Source organism: Gadus chalcogrammus, chromosome 6 (genome assembly GCF_026213295.1).
Source record: "Gadus chalcogrammus isolate NIFS_2021 chromosome 6, NIFS_Gcha_1.0, whole genome shotgun sequence".
Classification (NCBI taxonomy): Eukaryota; Metazoa; Chordata; class Actinopteri; order Gadiformes; family Gadidae; genus Gadus; species Gadus chalcogrammus.
This window is the reverse complement of record NC_079417.1, coordinates 24031885-24058829: the sequence shown is the minus strand read 5'-3', so window position 1 is coordinate 24058829 and position 26945 is coordinate 24031885. Positions and strand designations below refer to the sequence as shown.

Here is a 26945-nt window from a genome sequence, read left to right as displayed (position 1 = left end):
ACTGGGGTCCGAAAGTTAAAAAATAGACAGATATTCCGAGGTATCCTTAAAAGGCAGCTTGGATGTTTTTATTTTCTGCAGTTTAGACTTCTTCTATAACCTATTTTTGAAAGCAAAACACCAAGTTCATTGATTTAACGAGGCAGGGTTATTTGAAACAATTTATTCAATAAATATTTGTGAGAGGTCATTCCTTCTCCTGAGTTTGCTTCCTATTTATGTCTAGTGTACACCCCTACTGTCCAAAAGCATCCCCCCCCCCCCATATGGATTTGGAGAGTTGTTGCCACGTCCCAGTGGTGGAAGTATCATATAATATGAAAGAGGGCATTCAATTATACTACAATGATCAATTAGGAGGCCGAAGCCCTAAAGGAAGTGATGCAATAGGTGACTGAGGCGAGAACATTTAAGTAAACTGTACCTTGGGGTCTCTTATATATCAAAGGGGGTTTCAAAGGACGCATATACGCTTCAACCTGTGGCTCCAGCCCTACAGGAAATGACTCAGCAAGTGCTCCATCTCGTTGCACCTGCACCCAGCGGCTCGCTTGCAAGATTTTGGCCTGAAGTTCTTCCCAGACCTATACCCTAATAGTCCAACATGCATATCTGAGAATCAGGCGTCTCTTCAATAATGACAAAATGTTATGAGAGAAATACAGATTCACTTTTTGTTATCTCATAAGCGGCGTGGTGCCGGCTCCTTTTGACCCCAGACTTCAAAGACGTGGCCACAGGCCAGCTGTGTCTACACCAGAGGTGGGTAGGAACGCGCTACATTTCCTCCGTTACAAATACTTGAGTAACTTTTTGGATAAATTGTAATTTTAGGAGTAGTTTTATTGCAACATACTTTTACTTTTACTTGAGTAAATATTTGAAGAAAGAACGGTACTTTTACGCCGTTCCATTTGGCTACGTGACGGTCGTTACTTTGTTTGTTTAAATCTTTTCTTTTATTACATGCGAGATCTATTTTTATCACGTGAATATTCCTGAGCCCAAGTGAAGGAGTTCAAGTACCTCGGGGTCTTGTTCGCGAGTGAGGGTACTATGGAGTGTGAGATTGGCCGGAGAATCGGAGCAGCGGGGGCGGTATTGCGTTCGCTTTACCGCACCGTTGTTACGAAAAGAGAGCTGAGTCGCAAGGCAAAGCTCTCGATCTACCGGTCGATCTTCGTTCCTATCCTCACCTATGGTCATGAGGGTTGGGTGATGACCGAAAGGACGAGATCGCGGGTACAAGCGGCCGAGAGGCAATTGAATAACGCCTGCACACACACACAGGCCCGCACGCACACGCAGAGTGGTAATCGGGAGAGTTGGGAGAATCCCCTGTGGCCCGTTAACCAGAGCTATAGCTATAGCTATAGCTCTGCCGTTAACGTTTCGGGGGGCGCCGGTTCAACGTCGCAACCAATTCGCTTTTGTCTAGAGGGGAGTAACTGAGCGCCCCCTCCCGAAGTGGCACAGCCCAGGTCGGCCTTGAACTGCGATTGGTCAGTAAGACGTAACAGCTAATGACAACATTGAACTCTCATGCAGGCTCGAACAGAGTCACACACACACACACACACACACACACACACACACACACACACACACACACACACACACACACACACACACACACTTTATTTTTAAAACTCTTATTTATTTTATTTAAAAGGATGTTATTTACATTATCTTTATTTGAACATTGCTGTTTTATATTTTGTTGGTGTCTGTTTTGTACCGTTTGTGTTGTTCTGTTTATTTAGAAAATAAATCGGAGAAACTCAGTACTTGTACTCTTGAGTACTTGAGTAGTCTTTTCACTGCATACTTTTTTACTCTTACTTGAGTAATTATTTTTTACGAGTACTTTTACTTCTACTTGAGTAATTATAATCTTAAAGTAATAGTACTTTTACTTGAGTAAATTTTTTAGGTACTCTGCCCACCACTGGTCTACACACATTAAGCCACAAATGTACACCTCCATCCTGCAAAAAATGGGGCCTAGAAACTAACCTCTGTCTTATGTACAGTTACTGTACTGTTGGAGGTCACGCCCCTTTTCCGGCCTTTTCGAGATAGCTAGGGATGCTAAAATGTTTACACACATTTCCCGGGGCCCCGAGAACGACATATCCAAGATTTGTAGTTCTAGCCCATAGAGAAAAAAAGTTTTCCCAAATGGACTGTCATTTGGACAAAGCCCCTTCAGAAGTGTTGCCTGCGAGACCTAATGGTTCAGAATGTGGTGGAAAAACAGTTTTTGAGAAGGTCCTACCGCCCTGAAATTTGAATACCATATTCTAGGGCCTAACTGGGACCCCCCGCACCGAAACTTGGCCCGGTCGGACCCCGAGTGCAGGAAGGGGGGGCCTGGACTTTCCTATCTTCGCTCGGTGAATGTAAAGGATGTTTGGTCGGATGTTATGACGAAGAATCATAATGTGAATGGGAATATTCTATTAATGTCTTGATATCATCTTTCGTCTCAACACTTCTGCTGCAGCCGCTTAAAGTCTCACTCCGAGAACCTTAAAATATGAATCAATCCATTAGAAGTATGAAAATATCTTCCCGGTCGTGCAACAGGGCAAACAAGGTGTCCTTTGACATCGACGTTTCGAGACGATTGCAACAGTGCCACACATGATCATATTTGAATATGTTTCGGGGTAGTAATTAGCTGTCGATTTTGGAGGCCTTTATCAATAATGACCAGCTATAGATTTGCTTCCCGATGGAGATTTTTGACAAATTACATGTTAATTAGCATCTACACGTTAAGCTGAGTCCAATGAGATCAAGCTCGCCCTCTTGCTACACCGAGATCATGTCCTAGACCTAGGTGTACCATGTAAAATACATGTTACCATTAGCTAGAGTGTCATGCTTGGTGTCATTGGACTCAGCTCAACGTGTAGATGCTAAATAACATGTCCTTTGTCACAAATTTTTATCGGGAAGCAAATCAATAGCTGCTCATTATTGATTAAGGCCTCCAATTTCGACAGTTAATTACTACCATTAAACATGTTTGAATATGCTCATGTGTGGCACCGTTGCAATCGCCTGGAAGCGTAGATGTTGAAGGACACCTTGTTCGTCCTCCTACGCCACCGGGAAGATATTTACATGCTTCTGATTGACTAATGAATTGATTCAGCTATTCCCCCAGAAGTCTGGGGTCAAAAGGTCAAAAGGAGACGGCACCAGCCCCGTTGAAAAAAATAGAATACCACCCAACACACTCAGGAGATTAATGATATTTAAATTATTATGACCATGAAGTCTTTATTTGCATGGGTTTACATTTCGTTCTGTGTAGCATGGAAAAATCGGAGAAACACTCCCATTCAGAATGCATTGGTTTACATTTCGTTCTTTAGTAACGGTTCTTTAGTAATAATATTTGAGGGAATATTTTGTTGTTGTTGTTTTAGCAGCGAAATGCACCGTGTGTGTGTGTGTGTGTGTGTGTGTGTGTGTGTGTGCGTCTTTGTCTGTGTGTGTCTGTGCGTGCGTGTGTGTGCTTGTGTGTGTGTGCGTGCGTGTGTGTGTATAACACGCTATTTTATGTTGAAATGCGACGTAATCCAGTGTTCACGAAACGTACACTGTCAACGTATGCTTTTGGCGACTGGGTTGGCTCTCAGATAAACGTGTTTCTAACAAGATGATATCATTAAAAGTTACATAAAGTAACAGTTTAATAACACAAACGCAGGAAGCACGTGAGCTGCTAGTTTAGCGAAAGCAGCGTCCCTATTCCTAACAACCTGACGTCGTTGAAACATGCGAGCGAGCCGATCAAATCCTAATAACTATAAAACTAAAGATCAGACACAATCACTGACTGAAGATTATGCAAGTAAAAAGTATATTTCTCGCTAGAAATGTTATTAGAAACACGTTTAATGGTGTATCTCTCCTAAAATATTGCATTTCCCATTCAGATAATAAAGATTAATATAAGCTACGCCGTGTTCCGGAGCCGCGGGGGATTCTGGGAATTGGGGTTGTCAGTTGACAAAAGGGGCTTTTGTTAACTTGTTTTGTTGTTAGGATTAAGTGGGGTTAATGGGTTCGGGATGTTATGTGGTTGTGTGTTGTTCTATTAACATTGTTTGTGTGTTCATTGTTGTCGACACCGTCACCGAGAGTGACGTGACCATCGTTTCGTGCAGCTGTTCCGTGTTGAAGTCTCGTTCAATAAAAAACAACTCTCGTTGTCGAGCGTTCAATAAAAACCAACCCTCGTTGTCGAGCGTGCCCCCCCCCCTACAAACGTGTCTCCCCCCCCCCCCCTACAATCGTATCGCTGTCGTCCCCCTCAACAAACGTGTCTCCCCCCCCCCGGTCAACAACAGTCTACCTCCCCCCCCCCCCCCTAAACAATCGTGTCCACAATTTGCCGCGAAAGCCGTGAAACCCAAACCCCGAAACCCGCCTCCACAGCGGCACGCGTGGATACTGTAGGTATAACACGCTATTTTTTACGTTGAAATGCTACGTATCCAGTGTTCATGGAAACGTACACCGTCAACGTATTTTCTTGGCGACTGGGTTGGTGTGTGTGTGTGTGTGTGTGTGTGTGTGTGTGTGTGTGTGTGTGTGTGTGTGTGTGTGTGTGTGTGTGTGCTTGTGTGGGTGTGTGTGTGTCCTATCTTGCATCCAGCGCAATTGACTTTCTACACCGACGCATCCATCTTTGCTACTTTGCACCCGGTGCAAAGCCGATTTTCCCCGCAGCAAACCTGCGCCACTAAACTTGCTCCCTGAGAGGCATGTCGGCGAAAAGCAGAGGCATGTTCTGGCGCAAATGATAGATATCATTTGCTATCTTACAGATCGATAAAGCAGTTGCTCAACTGACCGAAAAATACCTGGTCTAAGTGCACTAGTGGATAGCGCAGTTGTTGTTGCTATTTTGACGTAGCCTACCATGGCAGGTCAGAACTGCAACATTTTCCCATAGCGGCTGCATGAATGAACACTCTAGTAGGCTATGCCATGCGTTAAAATAATAATAATAATAATGATAAACTCGAGCAAAGTAGGCTATATCCCAGCCTTCCAAAACTAAATCTCGTTTTAGTGTAAATGATAACGTTGGTTAAATTATTTGGCAAAGAACAGATGATACAGCGGTAATAAGTTGGATTTAAATCAATGCATCTGCAAACACTGTAAAGCAAACACATACTTTCTTGACACAGACATCGTATACAAGCCCATAACGTTTAGGATTGATGAGTATTTGATCGTGAGAAAACAGTTTTACCGCGAGTGAGTGTTAAAAATAATGAATGAATGCAGGCGCGTCTGTGCATCCATCTGTTTAAACACACGCAAACTAAACAGGTAACGCATACAGTCCATGGCAATGTACATTAACGGGGGGACACATGCATATTAGGAACACAATTCGATAACGATAATGTATACAATAGGCCTACTGGTAAGAAACGATGTGTGTTAATGTATTGCCGCATGTCATTAAATTCTTTGCTGCAATTTACAATGACGACTCAGTATTTTGGAAGTTGTAGAAGAAAACGCTATTCCATGTGTGAATCAGGCCATTGGTGTCACTAGGCTGCTTCATTCGGGGCTAATAGGCCCGGATATTATTTAATTTGCCCTGAATCGTATTTAAAAAAATAAAAATTAAATTGCTTGCTTTACACTAGAAAAAATATGGGGATTCCAGGGGCATCTCAAAGTAGCCTAGTCCTTCTGGATTGCCCTTCTGGAAAGAGAATAAACGATTAAAAAACATAACCAGACTGTTAACCACCTCAAGCGAATTAACCTATCCTATCTCCAGTCATATATATATATATATAAGGTCTGTCTCACTTGTTTTCATTTTTCTCTGAAATAACTTGAATGGAACTTTAGATGTCTGGGGATAAGCTGCACGGCAGTCAGCAACTATAATAAACAGCGTATTTTGTGTATTTATGTAAAGCATTCTGAAAAGATTTGCATGCGCAATAAAGCATACAAAAGAATTTGCATTTTCCCTTTCCCTCTGGCTAAGCCCCGGATATTTCAGAAACCTCGAAACCCCCCTGAATTAGGCCATATTATTTGGCAATCAACTGAGCCATTTGAAATTCATGAAATTCATGTGGTCATGCATCTGTCTCATCGGAGACTGTAAACGCGCTGTCAAAATATCAACTCGTCAGGTTAAAATGCGCTCATGGCTCTTAAAGGCCCACTATGCAGGATCGGCCATTTCTTCGCTGTTTTCTCGGTTTGCACACACACTTTTTTCTACACAGCTTTTCCTTCAGCTTCATAGTAGATATTTTACAACACTGTCGTAACAACTCGCTGACGACCCTTCCCCATCCACTTCTACGTTAGCTAGCCATGTGCATTTGTTTTCAAAGAAGCCGGCGAATGTGTGGAGCCATGTCCGAGGTAGGTGTTCCCTGTTCATAAAGAGTAGACAAGGTTATACATTTTGAAATGGTATATTTGTGTTACAATAAACATAAACCCATTCTTCTTTATAGTTGATGGGGAGATGGTATATCCTAGATTAGAATTGTTTTATCTTAGGTTGTTGAAGTGAGTGTTGGCCGAAATAATACATGAGGCCAAAAACATTTTTTTGTTCGGTTCCGGTTTCCGACCGACCCTGTCAATTTATGTGCGACCCAAATTATATCATGAACTTTAAAAAATAAATAAACTATAATTACGTTTTTGTACAGCACATCTTCATTCTGTACAAGGACGAGCGAATTTTCTTGTTTTTAAATGAAAAAACAACCTACCTATCATTCGCTGCCGCTGGAAAAAATAAAATAAAAAAATAAAATAAATTCCCTCCCTACCAATGACCTCAACTGACAACCAACAGGATCCAAACTTTTTTTTTTTTAGGCCTAACGATAGCATTTTGCACAGCAATCTTACATTTATGTATCTGCTCAAGTACGTCACTTGTATACGCAGGGAGATGGATTCAGACATCGAGAGGGGTATGCTGTCGCCAGTCCCGGCAGGAGAGTTGTCATAGCACCACCTTTCTTTCATTTGTTAATTAATACACACTTTTTGGTTAGAAAAATATTTATTTGGGTTATTGAAAAAAATGCAAGTGACAGTTCTTCGTGGTTTATTTTTTGCCTTACGGCTGTTATGTAGCATCTTCTTCACGGTTCTCTCGATTTCATTGTGACATTTGTACCGGCACAAGTTCAGATGTGGGTGGTGGCTGTATTGGGGCAAGCAGGCCGAGCCATCTTGGGTCATCAAGCCTCGTAACGATAACTCATAACAATGCCTTTTGCCAACGCTTGTAACTAAGAAAAATTACAAAGCAATCTTTTTACAACCATTTTACTCGCGGGGAACTACACCAAAGGTATAACATGGGTAAAGCTATAATGGAGGTTCACGCCTCATAAAATGTAAAAGTTCTGTTACCGACGAATATGTGCTAACTAGCAGCTCGTGCAGGGTACTACATTATATGGCCAGCCGGACATATGACATGATATAGGCATAGGAAAATCAGAGAAATTTGAATAGCGGTCAAGTGATCTAAATAAACAAGAACCTGGATTCAGGGATTTAGCATGTATCCGGTGTTTCACTTAAACTCGAGACTGTGTTAGCTTGTGACCATCAGCCGAATGCGTCAATTGTTGTCATTGCTATGGCAGCTGTTGGAAATCGGGAAAAGCCATTTTAAGCCAAAAGAAATGGAAAATGTGTGTATTTTTTAATAATAAATACGAGATTCAAACTCATACCATTTTGGGGGAAAAATATTTCAAGGTGAGATTCCATTCCATTGCGCCGTTGAGTCACACGGTCTAGATCAGCTGCAGTGCTAAAAAACAGAACCAGTCTTCTTCCTAAGAGCAGGAGGCAGCCAGATCAACTTGTGACCCGACTGTCCATGTTATTATAGACCTTGGTATTTGTCTCGTTTCCAAAAAGAAGAGGCCATTACATCAGTTATTCAAAACCTAATGTTGTGTTTCCCTCCACTGCCTACAACCCAGCAAAAAACACTGTTATGCGCTCTTTCGCTATCATTTCGGTCGCCTGATGTGACGTAGTCTCTTGCTTAGGATAGTCTCTAAGCAAAGCAGCGAGCTCGAGAATCATTGTAACGCAAGGCAGTATCACTCTGAGACACAACGTTTATTCAGACGTTGTGTCTGAATAAACGTTGGGTTCTACGTGACAAGTTTCCTCCAATTAGACTCCAAATACGAATGAGATGGGTATATTTTGACATTTTATTGAAAACAAATCAAAGAGGCATTCGCAATGACAGCCACAAATCTTTTCTCGATTTCCAACAGCTGTCGTAGCCACGACAACAAGCGACGCATTCGACTGATGGTCACCAGTTAACACGGTCATGAGTTGAACGCTAACACTGGGGGATGAGACAGACGAACAGCAAAACAACCATGGAAACAAACGTGTTTGGTAGAAACTACACCAACACCCCAGCAAGCTAGAAACATACAGGGCTCACAACATAACGGTCGAGCAAACACATTTTTACAGAGACTATCAACATCAAGAAAGCCACAATGCAAAGAGGACAAAGTTCACCCAATGGTACTTACAATTTCAAGATAAACACGGACAAGTCGGCATCCGATTTGTAGTCTTTTTCTTTCAGCTCACGCTATTCCTGAGAAGCTCTCCCAACGTTTACTCGTGTCTGGCCTCTCTGTCGGTCAGTCTCCCTTTTCTCTTCTTCTGTTCCTCCGACATTGGGTTTCTCTGTCTCTTTTTAGTCGGCTGATCCATGATGAATGCAACAATCCCTTCGCTACTTGTGTTTATATCGAGCAGGTTCTGCGTTTGTGGGTCTGTAGTGCCGTAAAGCAATTTGTTACATCGCGAGACCCAAGACCCAGCGAGAGTGGGCGGCGGGTCGCTGGCAGAAACTTGCATATTCCCTTACTCCGCCAAGATGTGCTAAGGGGAGTCAGAACAGCGACCAATCGACCCATAAGTGTTATCGAACCATCACAATGACTCTTAACCTGTTATATTAAAGTAAATTTACCCAAACACAAAGTTGCATAGTTCCCCTTTAAAGGGGATGGGAGATGGCACTCTCATTGGTTTATTTCACGTTATGCCCAAACCACAGGCAACCCTTTATAGATTTGCGTCGGGCGCAGGAGTGATTTATCTGCCGGTATAATAGCAACAGCAGCAAAGCCCCACCCACAAAGCTACTTCCGTTTTGCACTTCTCACTTGAGTTTCAGACCGTTAAAACAAGGCCCTGTGTGTGTGTGTCCATTGGAGGCAAGATATTGTACCCAACTTTGTTAACAGCTGAAAATTTAGCCTTATCCAAATGTGATAAGAAAGGAAATTTTAAACCCCTACAACGATAGGAAATTCTCTACAACAAAGTAAAAATGGAAATTTGAACAACTAAACCAGTTGTCCTCAACCTTTTTGAGCAAACGCCACCCTTTACTTACTAAACCAAAAAGCTAAGGAAACGGTGCCATGCTGCTGTGATCCTGTGTTGACCAGGAGGCTGCACTGGCTGCCAGGCCGCAGAGCTCTGTCATCCAACAGTTGTCCCCTCTGCTAAATGTCATCAGAGAGCAGCCAATTCCAACAGTGCGCTCGGGAATCCATAGGCTCTTCAAATACCAGGCGGCGGGATATCCTCTTAGTTAAAGAGGCATCTCCAGGGCTAGGCCCGGCACAGCGGCCAACTGGGGGTGCGTAGGGGGGACACTTGGGGATGTCATTGGCCATGCTTAAAAGCCTTTAGGAGTGTCATCAGTGTCACTTTGAGTTGATACAAAATTGAGAAGGTGGCCGCGCTAAGCAGGCTACTTAGAGAGCCGTAGAAATCGGTCCACTTTCCTACGGCAGCAGCGCCGTGACACGGCAAAGACCCGCGTTCCATGCAGCGAAGTGCAGTCGCTCCAGTTTTGAGGAGGATGTGCTGAACAAAGTGAGGTCAGTTTATTGTTCTCCTGTCATTGGCCCACCTTGTCTGTAATTATTACAGCCAGCATCCACCCAGCCTGTGTGGTCTTCCCCCCACCCTCATCCCTTCTCCTGTTTAGTACCAGGAAGGAGAAACTCTAAATAATATTAATAATACAATGAGCATTCTGATATGTCCTCAATCCATCGCATGTCATCTCAAACGGCTGAGAGGAAAAACACTGTTGCCAATGTAAGCTTTTTATTCCCGGGTTACCAATACAGTCTAGTGAAGGATCATGGCTTCTATTCTGTAACAAGTTAAAGCAGAATTTCCCCTTTTGCCACAACGATAAGTTGGAAACCCACACACTAACTGCATTTCTAGGGTTTGACGTTGCCTAGGTGATTGTTTCTCCAGTTATTACAAAACAATAATTATGATCAATGTATACATCAGGAGCTCAGCCACCCTCTAGCCCGGAGCCGTCCCGAGATGCAGATGGGCCCTTACACGGCCTGCACCATACAGGCACGTTGAAGCTGAACACTGGTAGTTAGACACATGCTAGTACTGTAATGATAACAAAACTAAACCAAAAGTGTTTACATAAAAGAAAGGGTTTTCAATTAGCAAGAAAAAAAAGTGTCTTGCCAGAGATTTGGTTTACAGAGAAATGGGCTTGTTTTTGTTCTCTCTGCTGCAAGATGCCAGCTGGCAAGACACAGCTTTGGGTGTCTTTAAATAAGAGTCATATTCACCATGGTGATCGCAAAATGACACATGTTGCGGCCCTTAAGACCATAGAGAAGAAGAGCATGAGAGGGCAATCGACGCCCTTAATGCTGGATCCAACTCTCTCAGAAAGTTAATCTTGGAAGTTTTTCCCAACATGCGTCTGCTCTGGTCAGATCCCAGGAGGATGCTGAGAAATGAAGTAGAGGAGAACCTACTGCAAAGGCACTCTCTCTCACACACACGGACCCCTACACTAGACAACGGAATAAACCGTTGCTCAAGCATGCCTAAGTTATTACAAGATGGTATGACCACAGAAGCTCTCAAATTCATAAATGATTGCATCCCACGTTGTGCCCAAATACTATTGAGCTCCCTGCCCTGGGAGTCATTTAGAAAAAAAACATAACAGAAGACTCATTATCAAAGGACTGCAGGAAGTGTGATTCACAGATGGCCATTAAAACTTCTCATTGTTTTATAGCCGCTACTATTAATCAAAACGTAGAAAGGGGCAGTTCTGAATGATGTCAGACCCAGTCAGACTCGTTGGAAGTCAGAACGTCAGTCAGAACATCTTCAGACATCGCAGGGAAGTCACATAGACACAAACCTCAGTTTGTGAAAGGTCTACATGGTTCTAGTACGGATGGATCTATGTTCTCTGGTGGCTGCCTCATCTCAATGACGGTGTTCTGAAAACAGAAGTGATCACACAATCTAAAAACAAAAACTAAATGTGTGTCATGGGACAGAAGCTTATATTAATACCTGGAACCAGAGAAAAGGATAACTGCCTAACAAGCATTGAATTTGCTCCCCGTCTGAATGTTGGAGAATGTTGACTCACTTGACGGGCCTTGCGGACGATAGTCTCTCACTAGAGAAAGGGAGCTCTGTTCTTACAACCATGAACATCCGACAACACAAGAAACAGAAAGACTGTGGGCCTCGACTCTCAACTGCCACACAGAGCCGCAGTGTTAAAGGCTGACCTCCCTGTGAACCCCAAATAAATAAAAGGCCAGCTGTTTATGTCCTGGTCCACATCAAAGAGGAGGAGGACCAAGCGGATCAGGGTCTGAGGCGTGTGAACAGCCTTCTGAAGCCACACCAACAATGGCAGCCAGGTCCTTTCCTACAGTGGGCCGTCCTCCACCGTCCAGGGACCTGTCAGTGGGTCATCAGATCAAGACCGTGGTGGCTTTTCAGAAAAGCCGCCGGCCGCGCTTTTGTCTGAAAAGTACAGTAAACACAAGGCCCTGGATAAACTCTGCAAAATACAAGACTCAAGTCTGTTCCTCCTGTTGTGTACTCTGGTGCCATTCTGAGTCTGGACGGGTTAGGGTCTGGTTCGGGGGGCCAGGTAAGGGTTTGCACGAGACCTCGGGCACTGAATGCAACCGTGGATAGAAAGTAAACTCCTTCAGCCTTTAAGCATCATGTTCAGTTCAAACACACACACACACACACACACGCACACGCACACGCACACGCACACGCACACACACACACACACACACACACACACACACACACTTTCCCTCCCTCCCTCAGTTCTAGCAAGGGGACACCTCCACCTTTATTTGCACAGGAGTAGTTTTAGCCCAAAGGCTAAATTACATCATCATTCAGTTTGGCTGTGCAGCATATCAGGGCAGAATTACTCAGAGTCCTTTGAAGGGCCCGATCTGCACTCTCCCTCCCCCTCCTTCTCCTTCCCTCTCTGTTCTTTCACCAGCGAGCCCGGCCCCTTCCCCAAACTCACACAGCCTTTGATGTTAGCACCAAGAACTTAGCATTACAACGCCCCTCATAGTTGACCGGATCTCCGCCACCTCCTCGCCTGGGGTCCTTCAGAGCCGGTCTCCCATCGAGCTGAGAGAGCATCGACTGGACCTTCTTATATTCAAGTTAAATGAGGGAGTACACGTACAGAGAGGAGCTTCGAGTCACCGCAGAAACATCTTATCCCTTGTTACCTTAAACCCACATGGACTCAATCCTCACACCTAGATGTATAATGGTATGTCAACTATGCAAGAATATGTAACAGTAAACAGGTTACGGTCTTTGCCCGTAAACAGCAAGGGCCGTAACCTAGAAGTTGACCCTACAGCCAGGTAAGACAGTAGGGTAAACAAGTGCTTTGCTGTCAGTAAATGGTAATAGTAATATAAGTAAGTTAAGCTTCTGTATTACTTCAGAGCGGGTTCCATTCATATGCAGGGGGTCCTTCGATCTGGATAAGAAACTAGAGAGATCGAGATGCATTGTACCACACACTACAGTACCAGTAAGTGCCAGAGAACACAGACTAGAGTACAGTATATGGGGGGAGGAGAGAGATAGAGAGAGAGAGAGAGAGAGAGAGAGAGAGAGAGAGAGAGAGAGAGAGAGAGAGAGAGAGAGAGAGAGAGAGGGGCCATAAAAAGAAATATCAAACTAGACATCCCAATTAAGATCTGGCTAAAAATATTTGACGCAGTGATAGAGCCCCTTGCGCTCTACGACTGTGAAGTCGTAGATGCAGAATTCTGTAAAGTAATACTAAAATTCCAAAGAAAGACAACAAATAATGCCTGCTGAGCTGAATTAGGACAATATCCAATCGTTATTAAAATTCAGAAGAGAGCCCTAAAATTGTATAACCACCTTAAGGAAAGCGACAGCAACACACTCCACAACTGGGAATTTGTGTCCTGGGAATCTGTCCAACACAAATCTGTCCAACACACAACAACCTGGGAATCTGTCCAACACACAACAACCAACACATCAGGCAAAACTAAATTATAAGAAAACAAATGGAGAAATATTTGGCACATCGGAAAGAGTCCACCAAAAACCACAATAAATTGGCATGCTATTTGTCCCTTAACAGAGACTACAACGTGGCAGAATACCTGACCACCGTGACCGACCCAAAACTGAGGAAATCATTGACCAGATACAGACTCAGCGAACACAGCCTGGCCATCGAGAAGGGATGCCATAGACAGACCTGGCTCCCAAGGGAAGACAGACTGCTCCCACTGCACACACAACCAACTAGAGACAGAACTGCACTTCCTGACTTCCTGCCAGTCATACGAAGACATCAGGAATACACAATTCCCAAGGATTACAAAGGCATGCAAGGACTTCAAAGACACTCCAGATGCTCACCAACTGCCATACCTGTTGGGAGAAATACAACAATGTGCGAACGCAGCAGCAAGATTCGTCACCTGCTGTGATGAGGGAAGGACCTCAAACTCCCCATAGACTCATCCCCCTGGACTCTCTCTTCACATAATAATTGCATCCTCTGTAATGTAAATACTGTGTATTTAGAGTGTATCTTTAATTTATCTGTTTATGAGAGATACTGTAATTTTTGTAATTTTTATAATATCGCACAAAGTACTTTTATAGTATAATATTTGATATGTAGAGATATTTTGTTTAACGGTTTATACTTATTATTATAATATATACCTTACCTTTTTACTTTTTATTTTATAACACTGTTTATTTTATTGTTCACCTGCTTTGGCAATGCAATTGTATATTTCTCATGAATTGAATTGAGCGAGAGAGAGAGAAAGAGAAAGAGAAAGAGAGAGAGAGAGAGAGAGAGAGAGAGAGAGAGAGAGAGAGAGAGAGAGAGAGAGAGAGAGAGAGAGAGAGAGAGAGAGACTCATTGCGTTGTCTCAGTACTGGACCACTATCCCTACAAAGCGGCCCCCGTGGTGCGGAGGGGATGTGGAGGGGGGAGGGGTTGGGGATGACAGGGGGACTAAAGCGGGGGGGCAGGTGGTGATAAACATAAGGGATTGTATGGGCTCCATCGTGGAGTCTGATATGTCCCCATCTGGCCCCACTGAAGATGACCCCTGGCCCGCTGTTTGGGAATCCTTTAAGCAGGAAACAAAGAAACAAAACTGAGTCCCTGTCACCCTGCGTTCACACCAAAAGATGCATTTGCTGCCCGAACGCGTTGTCGTTGAAGTTTTGCGGCGCAGCAAATCAAGTTTTGCTGTGCAGCAAAAGTTTTGCGGCGCAGCAAAGGTTTTGCGGCGCAGCAAAGGTTTTGACGCACAGCAAAAGTTTTGCTGCGCCGCAGTTTTGCAGCGCGGGAGGTTTCGCAGCACGGCAAGTTTTGCCGGCGGTGCTTCTGAATTCATTCACAACCATGGCCGACATTACAAGCATTGCATGTCTTTACCTGTTGTGGAAGAGGGAGAGACGTCGGAATGCCCCTCGTTTATGGCTTCATGAGACCATTCGGAGCTATACTCATAGTTTAGTTTAACTGTAAACACAACTACACTACAAAATGCTGATTTGTGGGTTTTTTCGAGTTACTAAATAAATGTAACGGTAGTGAACTCTAGGTCACTCCAAGGGAGTAACACTGATTGGCTGTTACGGCATGTCACTCAGTGGCAACGCCTCAGTGGCAACGCCTCAGTGGCAACGCCTCAGTGGCAACGCCTCAGTGGCAACGCCTCAGTGGCAACGCCTCAGTGGCAACGCTGTTGAACGCTGGCTGTCATCACGCTGGCTGTCATCACGCGTGTGCTGCCGAAAAGTTGAAAAATTTCAACTCGAGCAACATTTGACGCGCCGCAAAATACGTGAACGCGCCCGCCGCCCGTGCCCGGCAGCGGGCACGGGCGTGCTGCGCTGCAAATCCTATTTTGCCGCGCCGCAAATCGAATCAAAAAAGTGCTGCGGCAGCAAAGCAGCAACGCGTCTCTACATTCACTTTGAATGGGATCGTGCTGCGCGGCAACTTTTTGCATCTTTTGGTGTGAACGCAGGGTCAGAGTTAATGTGATGCATCAGAGAATGGCTGACTGAGGGCACAGAGCCAATAAAGTGACCATAAGAACCAGAGATGTGATGATAAATAGGGGTACTGTAACGTCCGCTTACATTTGACAAACATTTGTGATAATTACTTATTGAGGTACATAAAATAACGTAAATTGAACCTGCAAAGTGGATGAAATGACTCATCCCTCTCTCTCTCTCTCTGTCTGTGTCTGTGTGTCAGTGGGTCTGTGTGTCTGTGTGTCTGTGTGTGTTGCACATGTATTTCTCCTGATTTAGGTTTTTGCATATGTTCATATTTAGGTCAGGACACAAAGAGGAGAAGGAAAATACCCAATGGTCCAAGGAGGGAGAGAAGGAAAGGAGGGATGGGGAGAAGAGGGGAGAGGAGGGAGAAGGGGGAGAGGAGAGGATCCCATCCTATCGTCTTCTCAGCCAACCGGAAGACAAAACCTGAACTGGCAAAACATGTACCGTGGTGGCGTTTATTCAGCACATTCCTGTAGAACAACAAAGGCCCGGCGCTGGCGTTTCATAACCCTCCGTACCGCGGCTCTTTGTCTTCAGGCTCTGTGTGTCCGTGGTTGCAGGGAGGAGGAGGAAGGGGGGGTTGCTTTTCATCCTATTTGGACAAAGCCAGATACACTGGGGGACTTTCACAATGTAGAACAAAAACTTCACCTGATCCAGGTGAAATGTATTGACTTCTTACCAAAGGAGGCATTTCTGATAAAAGCCTACTCGTTCCTGTTAAAACATGGCATCTTTATCAGGCCTCTTTATCAGTGTTGCATTACAACATTGGTATATGTGTGCAGGGCATCACATAGGAAAGAAGAAAGACATAGCCAGGGCCATTATTAACATATTAATTCATGTGTCACCAAGATAATACAAGAACTTCATCATATAAGCCCTGACAAAATGCTAAGAGACCAAAGAAATTATGAGCTGGATGCTAGGAAGACAGAGATGGAAACAGAGTAAGTAAAACGAAGAGAGAGAAGAAAGAAAGAAAGAAAGAAAGAAAGAAAGAAAGAAAGAAAGAAAGAAAGAAAGAAAGAAAGAAAGAAAGAAAGAAAAAACTGATTTGACTGCTAATCTCCTTCTGAGTGGCTCAGAAGGAGTGGCTCAGAAGGAGCCACTCAGCCTCCTTAGACGTGCAGCTCAGACCCCGTCCACACGGAGCCGTGTGGACAAGACATACGTCTTGTGCGTTTCGGCTGACCGTCTAGACGGAGCCGGCGAATCCGGTGCCCGAAACCGCACATTTCTGAAACCACCCTCGGAGGTGGTTTCAAATCTATCCAGACCTATGCGGTGTCGTGTTAGGATACATGTGGACGCCTGAAACGCAAACAAAGATGTCATTAGCCCCCCACCAGCAGGGGGACGTCAGAGTTGCGTTGAATTTTTTATTTATTATTTTATTTGCATTCTTTTTGTAGCTTTAAATAAAGCCCCATGATGAATTTAATTACTAACTGTAGGCTACATTAAAATGTATTTCTGCTTAATTAAAAAGGTTGAATCTCTTCGTGACTGAATGTTTGTATACAGGCTGGCTGTATGCGCGCAGGGTTGATGCGCTCCGCCTTTTTCTGTGGAGAACCAGCGCCTTGAATATTTACTACAGCGTTTCTCTAACCCTAACCCAAAAAAAATATTTTTGCCGTGACGAAATTAAAATCGACACGTTGACTTTAAAGTCAACATGTCGAAATTAAACTCGATATGTCGAGAATAAAGTTGAAATGTCATGTCGACTTTAATCTCGACGTGTCGTCTTAATCTCGACGTGTCGTCTTTAAACTTGAAATGTCGACTTTAAACTCGAAATGTCGAGAATAAAGTTGAAACATCATATCAACTTTAATCTCGACGTGTCCATTTTCCGTTCCTCTGTCAGCACGCAGGGCATCCTCCCAAGCGTGTAGCGGATGACACCAAGTAGTCGTCCGCTGTAATAGTGCGGCATTGCCATCAGTGGTTGCATTGACGGTTTTAGTCGCTATATTGTTTGGATGGAGGCCTACACCACAAACAATGACCCCAGGGTTATTGCCGACTACTTCGTGTCATCCGCTGCACGCTTGGGAGGATGCCCGGAGCGTCTGCATGCTGACAGAGGAACGGAAAATGGACACGTCGAGATTAAAGTAGGCCTATATATGATGTTTCAACTTTATTCTCGACATTTAGAGTTTAAAGTCGACACGTCGAGATTAAAGTCGACGTGACATTTCAACTTTATTCTCGACATTTCGAGTTTAATGTCGACATGTTGACGTTGACATTAATGTCAACGTGTCGATTTTAATCTCGTCACGGCAAAAATATTTTTTTTCTTCACGTGTGGCCCTAATACTCCATCGTAGGTTTCGCAATGACTCCGACTTTACGGAGATATTCCTGAACCGCATAAGGCTACGGTTACATGATGACGCTCTGAACAGAAGACGCAAAAGTGGCGTTGTGTCTTCACATTTTATTCTGCGTTTAGATGAGCGTTTTCGGGAAGAAATCTGCGTGCATACGGTGAAGCAAAAGTGTGTGGAATTCGATTGGGTATGCATATCAGGCGGCAAGCTGTGATACATTATCACACAACACCGCCATGTCTGAGCGCATGCATAGATTCTTCCTTCTTCTCTTATCTGCGCCGCGAAAACCAAAACATAAATATAACCGCAAGCGTTGTTTAACGGGGGCCGAGCAAAAATAAAAGTCAAGAACACACTAATGGAAGATATATAACATATAATTGTCATATTTAAGGAAAGATGTTCCACTTATAAACCTGGTACCGTATTCACAAAGGATCTTAGGGCTAAAAGTAGGTCCTAACTGGCGAATTAGGAGTAACTCCTAAAAATAATGGGCGTGTCACTCTTAAATTTAGCACTCCTAACTTTTTTCACTAAGAGCAATTCACAAAGTATTTTAGGCCTAAAAGTAGCACCTAAGTCAAGGAGAGCTTAAAAGTCCTCAAGAGGACTCCTAACTCAGTAAGACCTAATCACAAAGAATCGTAAAATGCCTGCGAGACGAAATGTTAGGGTATGAAACTTGTTGTGGAGTTAGTGCGCGATGCAATAACATCCCCGTCTAACAGGAATAATCCGATTAGTCCCGAAATAAAATGTTTGGCCACACTACGTTAATTAGCAACAGGGGAAATGCAACTTTGCAATGCTGACGATTTAAAAATATCGCAACCATCAGTCAGCCGTGCCATAAACTTTCCTTTGGATATTCAACAATTACACAGGATCAAAGCCAACTTCATGGCAATTGCAGGTATGCCCGGTGTGGTCGGTGATATTGACGGGACGCACATAAAAATAATTGCGCCATCAAAAGACGAGGACGTGTTCGTCAATAGGAAGAAAGTGCATTCCATCAACACGCAGGTTGTTTTTGATGCAAATTTTAACATAGCCTACTGGATGTTGTTGCAAAATGGCCTGGAGCTTCAGCTACCCATGATTCGCGCATTTTAATGGTGAGCGGTCTGAGGCAGCTTTTTGAGATGTACCAGTTGGGTGTCACTTGCTGGGTGACAGTGACTATCCATGCAAGACGTGGCTCTAGACACCCTACCTCAATCCACAACCGGGAGCACAGTTAAAGTATAACATGTAAGTTATTACGCAGATTACGCTTAGTCCTATGCGTAAAACACATCGTATTGGCTCTTTGACGCCTTTCATTTGTTGAATCCATATTTATTATTGTTTACTGATTTCCTCCATATATGCTAGAGCACAAAAACATACACGAAATGTTGTGGAGAGAGGAATTGGGCAGATGAAACGTCGGTTTCATGTCCTCCACGGCGAAATACGCCTCACCCCAGAGAGGGCAAGCACAGTAATCACTGTATGTGCCATTCTACACAACCTCTGCAAGCGGAGGAAAATTCCACAGCCAGACGATGATGATGATGATGATGATGATGATGATGATGATGATGATGATGATGATGATGATGATGATGATGATGGCGATCACCATGACAATGAATTTGGCCGTGTGGAACCGAGTGGACTGGCATTTAGGGATCACTTTGAAAATCCATTTTAGGTAAACACCTTGGCACAAGTCAGTCAACACTTGTGTAGTTCATAACATTTATTTTCTTTTAAATTTTACGTATTTTTATTGTTTGCTTTCTCTCTATCTTGACGTTGCAGGCTACAACGTCATTATCGTGGTCTGCACAAAATTGTCATCATGCGAGTATTCTGCTAACTGCACTATAACTACTTAATAGGAATTCATTTCTAGCCTAGGCTATTTCCTTGTTTTTCGGTGATTTAGTTGGCTCGTCTGAACAACCAATCACCGAACTGACCGCTTCTAAACTTGTGCACGTAATCCATAGCAATGGCGCGTCACTCTTAGTTCATTCTTAGTGATCCATCCTTAGTAAGAGTAGGTCTCAGCGGCTTTGTGAATAACTTTCAAGAAAAAACTCCCACGTAAAATGTTTTAGCGCGAGTTAGGAGCACTCCTAGCGGTAAGATAAAATGCTTTGGGAATACAGCCCCTGAACTGCAGCCTCATTCACATGGTCAAAATGTCTCCTGATACCGGAATGTTGATTGCCAGACGACTTTCAGGTGCTGTTCAATGTTTTGTTTCTTAAATGAGTAGCAATGACAGAATGTCATGATCAGCATGTTCTTAATGCTTGAATCAGGATTCAAACTCTCAAACTAAGGATCACCAGTACACGGCATTAACCCGTCGAGCCACTGACATGCCTGACAGCATGAAGTCTCATTCACATCGTGAAAATGTCGATTTATAAGCACACAACATCAAGAAAACACCAAGCACACATTTCACGAGAGAATTAAGGGCTTTCTTAAGATAGTACAGATCTGAAAATGTGCACTGTTAATGGTATCCACCTAATGATAGCCGTATGATAGTTATACAATAACAAAATGGTCAGATAGGCAAAATAGGTTGTGTAAATTGTGGAAAATTAAACATTTTTAGAGCAGAAGACCAGGGTGAAAAAGATGCATCTGATTATAGAGATTAAAATGATGAAAGAATTTTGAGTACAGGTCAATCTCGTAAGGAGAAATAAGGCTAGTTCATATTTTTTTTGGGCTAACTGCGCCAACTTTATTGGCCAATATTTCTCAAATGGAATTGAGTAAATAAATTCTATCCGATGATTTTTGTGAAACTTGGTCTAAAGATTTTATGTGGCGATTTTGGTGAATTTTTGATTATTTTTGTAGCCTTTGAATCTTTTTTTTATCATGTTTAGCTTTAAAATGAAATTGTGGGAAGAGTATACATTTTTAGGGCATAAGACCCGGGTTTTATAAATGTGTCTGATTCTAGAGATTAATATTCTGAAAGAATTTTGAGTCCACGTCAATCTGGTGAGGATTAATAAACCTAATTCATGATTTTTTACAATAGCACCGCCTTTGGGTGCAGTATCACAAATTTCAAGAGTTTTCGACCTATGGTATAGGCTGCAGTTTGACTTTTTCAGAATTTTACAGAAAAAAACGCGTACGCGACGTAAGCAGATCGTAGCAGAGTTTTGCGTCCTGGCAGTGTACTAGACGGAAACGCTACGGCGGAGCGTATTCAAGTATTCCACTCTGGAGGGTGGAATAGTTCATTAGAGAGAGTAGCTAGTTAATTAGCATGTCATTGATGGAGTCCATCGGTATGTGCTCGATGAGCAGGAGGAAAAGCAGCCGTTTTTCCTTGAAGTCAATTCACATGTGCTAAAGGATGCGTGACAAATGCTGTCTGTCTGAATGAAGCAGACAGTGGGGGAGGGATAGAGAGGAGGGAGAGAGAGAGAGGAGCGACAGAAGAGAAAAGCAGTCCTGCAGTCTGTTCTATTCCAAAATGGGGGGAGAGAAAGGCAGCCTCAAATTATTTTGGCTGGAACTTGAAAGTCAAGCGGTTTGCGGTGAGGAGACGATAGCGTTTAAAAATACAGCCAATAAATGGAAAAAAAGTAGGCAAGCACACTTTTAACCTTTTAAACCAGCGTTTTTGTGTACGGCTACTGTTGCTGTGGCGCTGGGAGTGGCTCCCTGTACAGTCCGTCTGGACCGTTACGGCCGCTTGGGGTTTCCTGCCTGTGGCGAGAGAGATGAATCCCTGAGCGACTAAAGCTCTCATTATAGTCTAAATCCAGCGGACACAAATGCTGCCAGCTCCTAGGTAGGCCCTCTGTCAGCTCCTAGGTAGGCCCTCTGTCAGCTCCTAGGTAGGCCCTCTCACTGTACAACAGCTCCCAGGTAGGCCCTCTCACTGTACTACAGCTCCTAGGTAGACCCTCTCACTGTACTACAGCTCCTAGGTAGGCCCTCTCACTGTACTACAGCTCCTAGGTAGGCCCTCTCACTGTACTACAGCTCCTAGGTAGGCCCTCTGTCAGCTCCTAGGTAGGCCCTCTCACTGTACTACAGCTCCCAGGTAGGCCCTCTCACTGTACTACAGCTCCCAGGTAGGCCCTCTCACTGTACTACAGCTCCTAGGTAGGCCCTCTCACTGTACTACAGCTCCTAGGTAGGTCCTCTCACTGTACTACAGCTCCTAGGTACGCCCTCTCACTGTACTACAGCTCCTAGGTAGGCCCTCTCACTGTACTACAGCTCCTAGGTAGGCCCTCTCACTGTACTACAGCTCCTAGGTAGGCCCTCTGTCAGCTCCTAGGTAGGCCCTCTCACTGTACTACAGCTCCTAGGTAGGCCCTCTCACTGTACTACAGCTCCTAGGTACGCCCTCTCACTGTACTACAGCTCCTAGGTAGGCCCTCTGTCAGCTCCTAGGTAGGCCCTCTCACTGTACTACAGCTCCTAGGTAGGCCCTCTCACTGTACTACAGCTCCTAGGTAGGCCCTCTCACTGTACTACAGCTCCTAGGTACGCCCTCTCACTGTACTACAGCTCCTAGGTAGGCCCTCTGTCAGCTCCTAGGTAGGCCCTCTGTCAGCTCCTGGGTAGGCCCTCTCACTGTACTACAGCTCATAGGTAGTCCCTCTGTCAGCTCCTAGGTAGGCCCTCTCACATTTAGGCTCATCAATGTTGGCCTGGGATCACTAAACCACTTCCTACCCTCGCTCTCACCATCCCCATCAGAGGCATGAAAGCTTGAAAGCATAAGTCCATCAGTAATATCACTGAGGCCAGACGCTGATACTGTTGACTTACTTTATGTTAGGCATTGTTTGCGTTGCTCTAAAGTACACTACTGTTAAAGACATTTCCTGTCGTGAGATAATCAACTAAAACTGAAACGAGTTTTCCGACAAACAATGCACTGTGGTTTGGGTTGTGTATGTGCATTTGGGAATATATGCCACTTTACCAGGACCAGTTACATTGACCAATTAGTAAACATGGACACCATTAAAACACATGGTTAGATACTTGGCACCCAAAGTGGTCGACTGGAAGGGGTGCCCGGTGTGTCACTGTTAGCCCCTGGTTCATTTCTTCCAGTAACAAGTTGCTCTAAGGAGACACTGATTGCTTTGCTATTACAAAGTCAAATTAGATCAATGAGGAAGGCGTTGTAGTTAAACGTAGGGTTTGGCATGTCACTCACATCCAAAGTCCCGCTCCTAAACCATAGGCAAATTTACTAAATGTATTTATTTTGGCCAATTTCTGTGCACTCTGGGCCGAGCCGAGGCGCTGTAAGCTTTAGGGAATTAGCAGAGGAGAGCTGGAAAAGCAGAGCGGTGATGGCGGTTACCACCTTACTCAGGAACCCTGCCAACAACCCCCCCCCCTCCCCCAAACACCAGCCTTCCGAGTTGCAAGTGGGGAAATCTCCCAGCATTCTTGCGGCATTTCACAGAGGCACGCCCCCTTTTGGTCGGGCCCCCTCGGAATTCTGAGAGTATACCGAGTTCAGTATTGAAGCTCTCAACAAAAATGGCTGCGCCCGTAAAGAGATTTATATTATTGTATTTGTACCATGGTGGTCATTTTAATGTTGATTTTAAATCCTCTTACACACTTGATTACGTTGCTACTTTATACCGGTCACCAATTTATGCATTGCACGGTCTGGCTGTGCGTGCAATACAATGTTAAGTTGTGTTGTTTTTTTTTTAGCTGGATTGCTAAAGTGGCTAATGTAGCTAAAAATAAACAACGACTAGCCAATTTCATGACACAATCACAAAGACGAACGGGAATGCTATATGTGCACCGGAAATGACACCACAAGTGCAACTCGGAAGGCTGGTGTCCAAGGCATCTGGATCACACCATTACAATTGTATTATTTACGCATGATATGTAACTGAGAATATTAAATGTCAACATGAATGGGTGCATGTTGAGGTGTCGGTCAGTGTAACCTGTGAGACAAATCAGCAACAAAGCCCTCTGAGCACTGATTGAATCACACTTAAGGAACCACAAACACACACACACACACACACACACACACACACACACACACACACACACACACACACACACACACACACACACACACACACACACACACACACACACACACACACACACACATTTATATGGATGCATCTGTTGGCAGAGCTTCAATGTGAGATACAGCTAGATGTGCTGGTGGCCAGCGAAGGCCCAGCCTCAGAATACAACATAGAAAAGAACAGGAAGGGCAGTGGCATTGTGGGAGGAAAGAGTTTGATACAACTCAAAAATGCTATATTATTCCAACTCCTTCCCAACCAGGCTCCAGGCTACTGCTCCGTAGTTTTACAAAGGCTCAAGGGAGAAAATGAATTGAAGGAAAAAGTGTTTGGTTTTAAATTACACTTTTTGAAGACATAAAGTTGTCATTCCTTGTTTTCACATTTATAAATCTTGATTAAAACAAAGAGGAGAAACTATTGCTGGTGTGTTGGGCTTGACAAATGGACCCTCATTACGGCTGGACCAAATAGAAGCTGCATCTCCCTGGTCAGAGCGATGTCAGCGAAGGAAGCAGACCTAAATAGATGTGGTTTCGATGTAAAGCTGAAGTCCGACATTTCTGTCTGGTTAGTGTGCCGTCAAACGACCATCGCTATGTATAAACCAGGGCCACTTTACTGTGTGCTCCACATCCCCCTTCTGAATACCACAAATTACTTTCATTCTCTCAGAGATATTCAGCGTCTACACACAGAGCGAGAACACACACTTCCACTCACAAGCCCTTCATTTAGTCAAGACTTAGGGAATATTCTCTGCTTCTCTCTCCATTTAAAATAAAGGGAAATATGCAGTAAACACAGAAAGACATTTGTGTTAGGGATCATATTGGATGTAGATCTACTCCTTTGGTTCCATTTGATCACTAGTAATGTGTTGTGAACGTTTATAAACAAGCCTGTTCTGTAATAAGCAAGGCATTACAGTGTCTCAGTCTCACAGGACAGATACAAACATGATGCCGACTGGGAGTATAGGGACGACCATGTACTGGTGTGGTAGTCATCACACAACTGTGTGTGTGTGTGTGTGTGTGTGTGTGTGTGTGTGTGTGTGTGTGTGTGTGTGTGTGTGTGTGTGTGTGTGTGTGTGTGTGTGTGTGTGCGTGTGTTAAACAATAGCTGCAGCGCGTGGTGCATGGATTGGCTGTTACGTCAGAAGCTCCAAATCTACGCGATAGAAGAATATAAGTGTTGATCCACGCTTCTCCCAAATAAAGCAACCGTTGAATCAGTCCATTCAAATAAAAATAAAGTGAATTGCAAAACAACCAGTCGACCTTATTCAACTACATACCAACTATATATATACACGATACAATACGCCTGATGTTGGAGCACGTTGCGATAAGTTTAACACTTTAAGATCAAGCCTTGTTGTGCTTCTACTTTCCATGGAATGATTCCCGGGTAGGAGACGCGTTAGTGCGAAACAACCCCGAACCACAGCAGCGGGGCGGCACACAACCCTTACCCTGCGATGAGATGTTTCCTGGGAATGAATTCCACAAGATAGAAGCCATCTTGTGACCCCCCCCCCCCCCCACACACACACACACACACACACACACACACACACACACACACACACACACACACACACACACACACACACACACACACACACACACACACACACACACACACACACACACAGCCCCTTTTGAAGAAAAAAGTTTTGCTATGGGGGAATGGGGGGGTTATTCCATGAGGTGCTGCTCTACGTAGCGAGGTGCTTGTCATTCAGAGGAGACAATGTGCTCGTTATACACACACATACACATATATAAACACATATATCTATGTAGGCCTATATACACACACACACACACACACACACACACACACACACACACACACACACACACACACACACACATATATATATATATATATATATATATATATATATATATATATATATATATATATATATATATATATATATATATATATATGATATTTTACATACTTGGACAATCTCCCCCTCCGCGCTGATAGTGGCCCCAGCTTTGGAGAAGCGTCCTTGCAGCCCGGTCGTGTACGTGGTGTAATCTCCATTGGGACTCGACTCGAACAGAACCACCTCCACAAACGCGGTGTCCTTAGCGACCACGGAGCCGAGTGACGTGGAGACCACGAAGATCACCAGGACCACCGAGTCGGGGTCCAGGGCCAGGCGCAGAGGGAACAGCATCATCTTGCCGGCTGGATCTGCGCCGATCGGAACATAGTTTCCAAGGCTGATCGGATGGATCGAAGGAATCGAGTCTGTTCGGAACGGTCGAAAAGGCGAACGAAACGCAGCGGACCCGGAATTGTGCAATAAAAGCTGCAGCGAGACCGGAGCGCGTTTATTCACCACTGCAGCCTCGTCAATTACACTCTCTCTCCCTCCCTCCCTCCCTCTTTCTCTAACTCTCCTCTCTTTCTCACCCCCACCCTACAAAGCAGATCTCCTTTGATCTCCAAACACGTGATTGTTTTTCTCTCTCCCAAAGGGTTCTTCCCATCCACCAGTCCCTCGGACCCTCTCCTCTGCCTCCCCCCACTGAAGGGAGCACTCGGTTAAGGACGTCCGGGTGCCTCAGGACAGGTTCACCACACACCAATGCCATTTTGTCTCAACCTTTCACTCTTATCGCGGGTTATTACGTTTATATCGAGTGATCTCAATATCGGTGTCCTCATGTCTTTATGCACACAAGCTCGCAAACACACCCAGACTTCCACGCAGTTGTCATTTCTTGTGCCACCTTAACATAAACATTGCCCTCTCCGCTCGTTCCTCAGATATATATATATATATATATATATATATATATATATATATATATATATATATATATATATATATATATATATATATATTTATATAAACAGTATGTATATATAAACAGTTTGTATATATAATATATATATATATATATACATAAAAATAAATAAATATAAGTGTGTGTGTGTGTGTGTG

At 44.0% G+C, this 26945-nt stretch overlaps 1 protein-coding gene across 2 annotated transcripts in view; it reads right to left on the bottom strand.

The window, feature by feature from the left end:
- The window catches only part of znrf3 (zinc and ring finger 3), an 82668-nt gene extending 56210 nt beyond the window's left edge, over positions 1 to 26458 (bottom strand). Inside the window, exon 1 of one of the 2 annotated variants that reach the window (XM_056592815.1) lies at positions 25947 to 26458. In XM_056592815.1, coding sequence (XP_056448790.1) covers positions 25947 to 26174 — 228 coding nt within the window. In that variant the 5' untranslated portion in view covers positions 26175 to 26458. The remainder of the gene's footprint in view (positions 1 to 25946) is intronic. The other variant, XM_056592814.1, reaches the window with a different exon arrangement.
- Between the last annotated feature and the right edge of the window lie 487 nt (positions 26459 to 26945).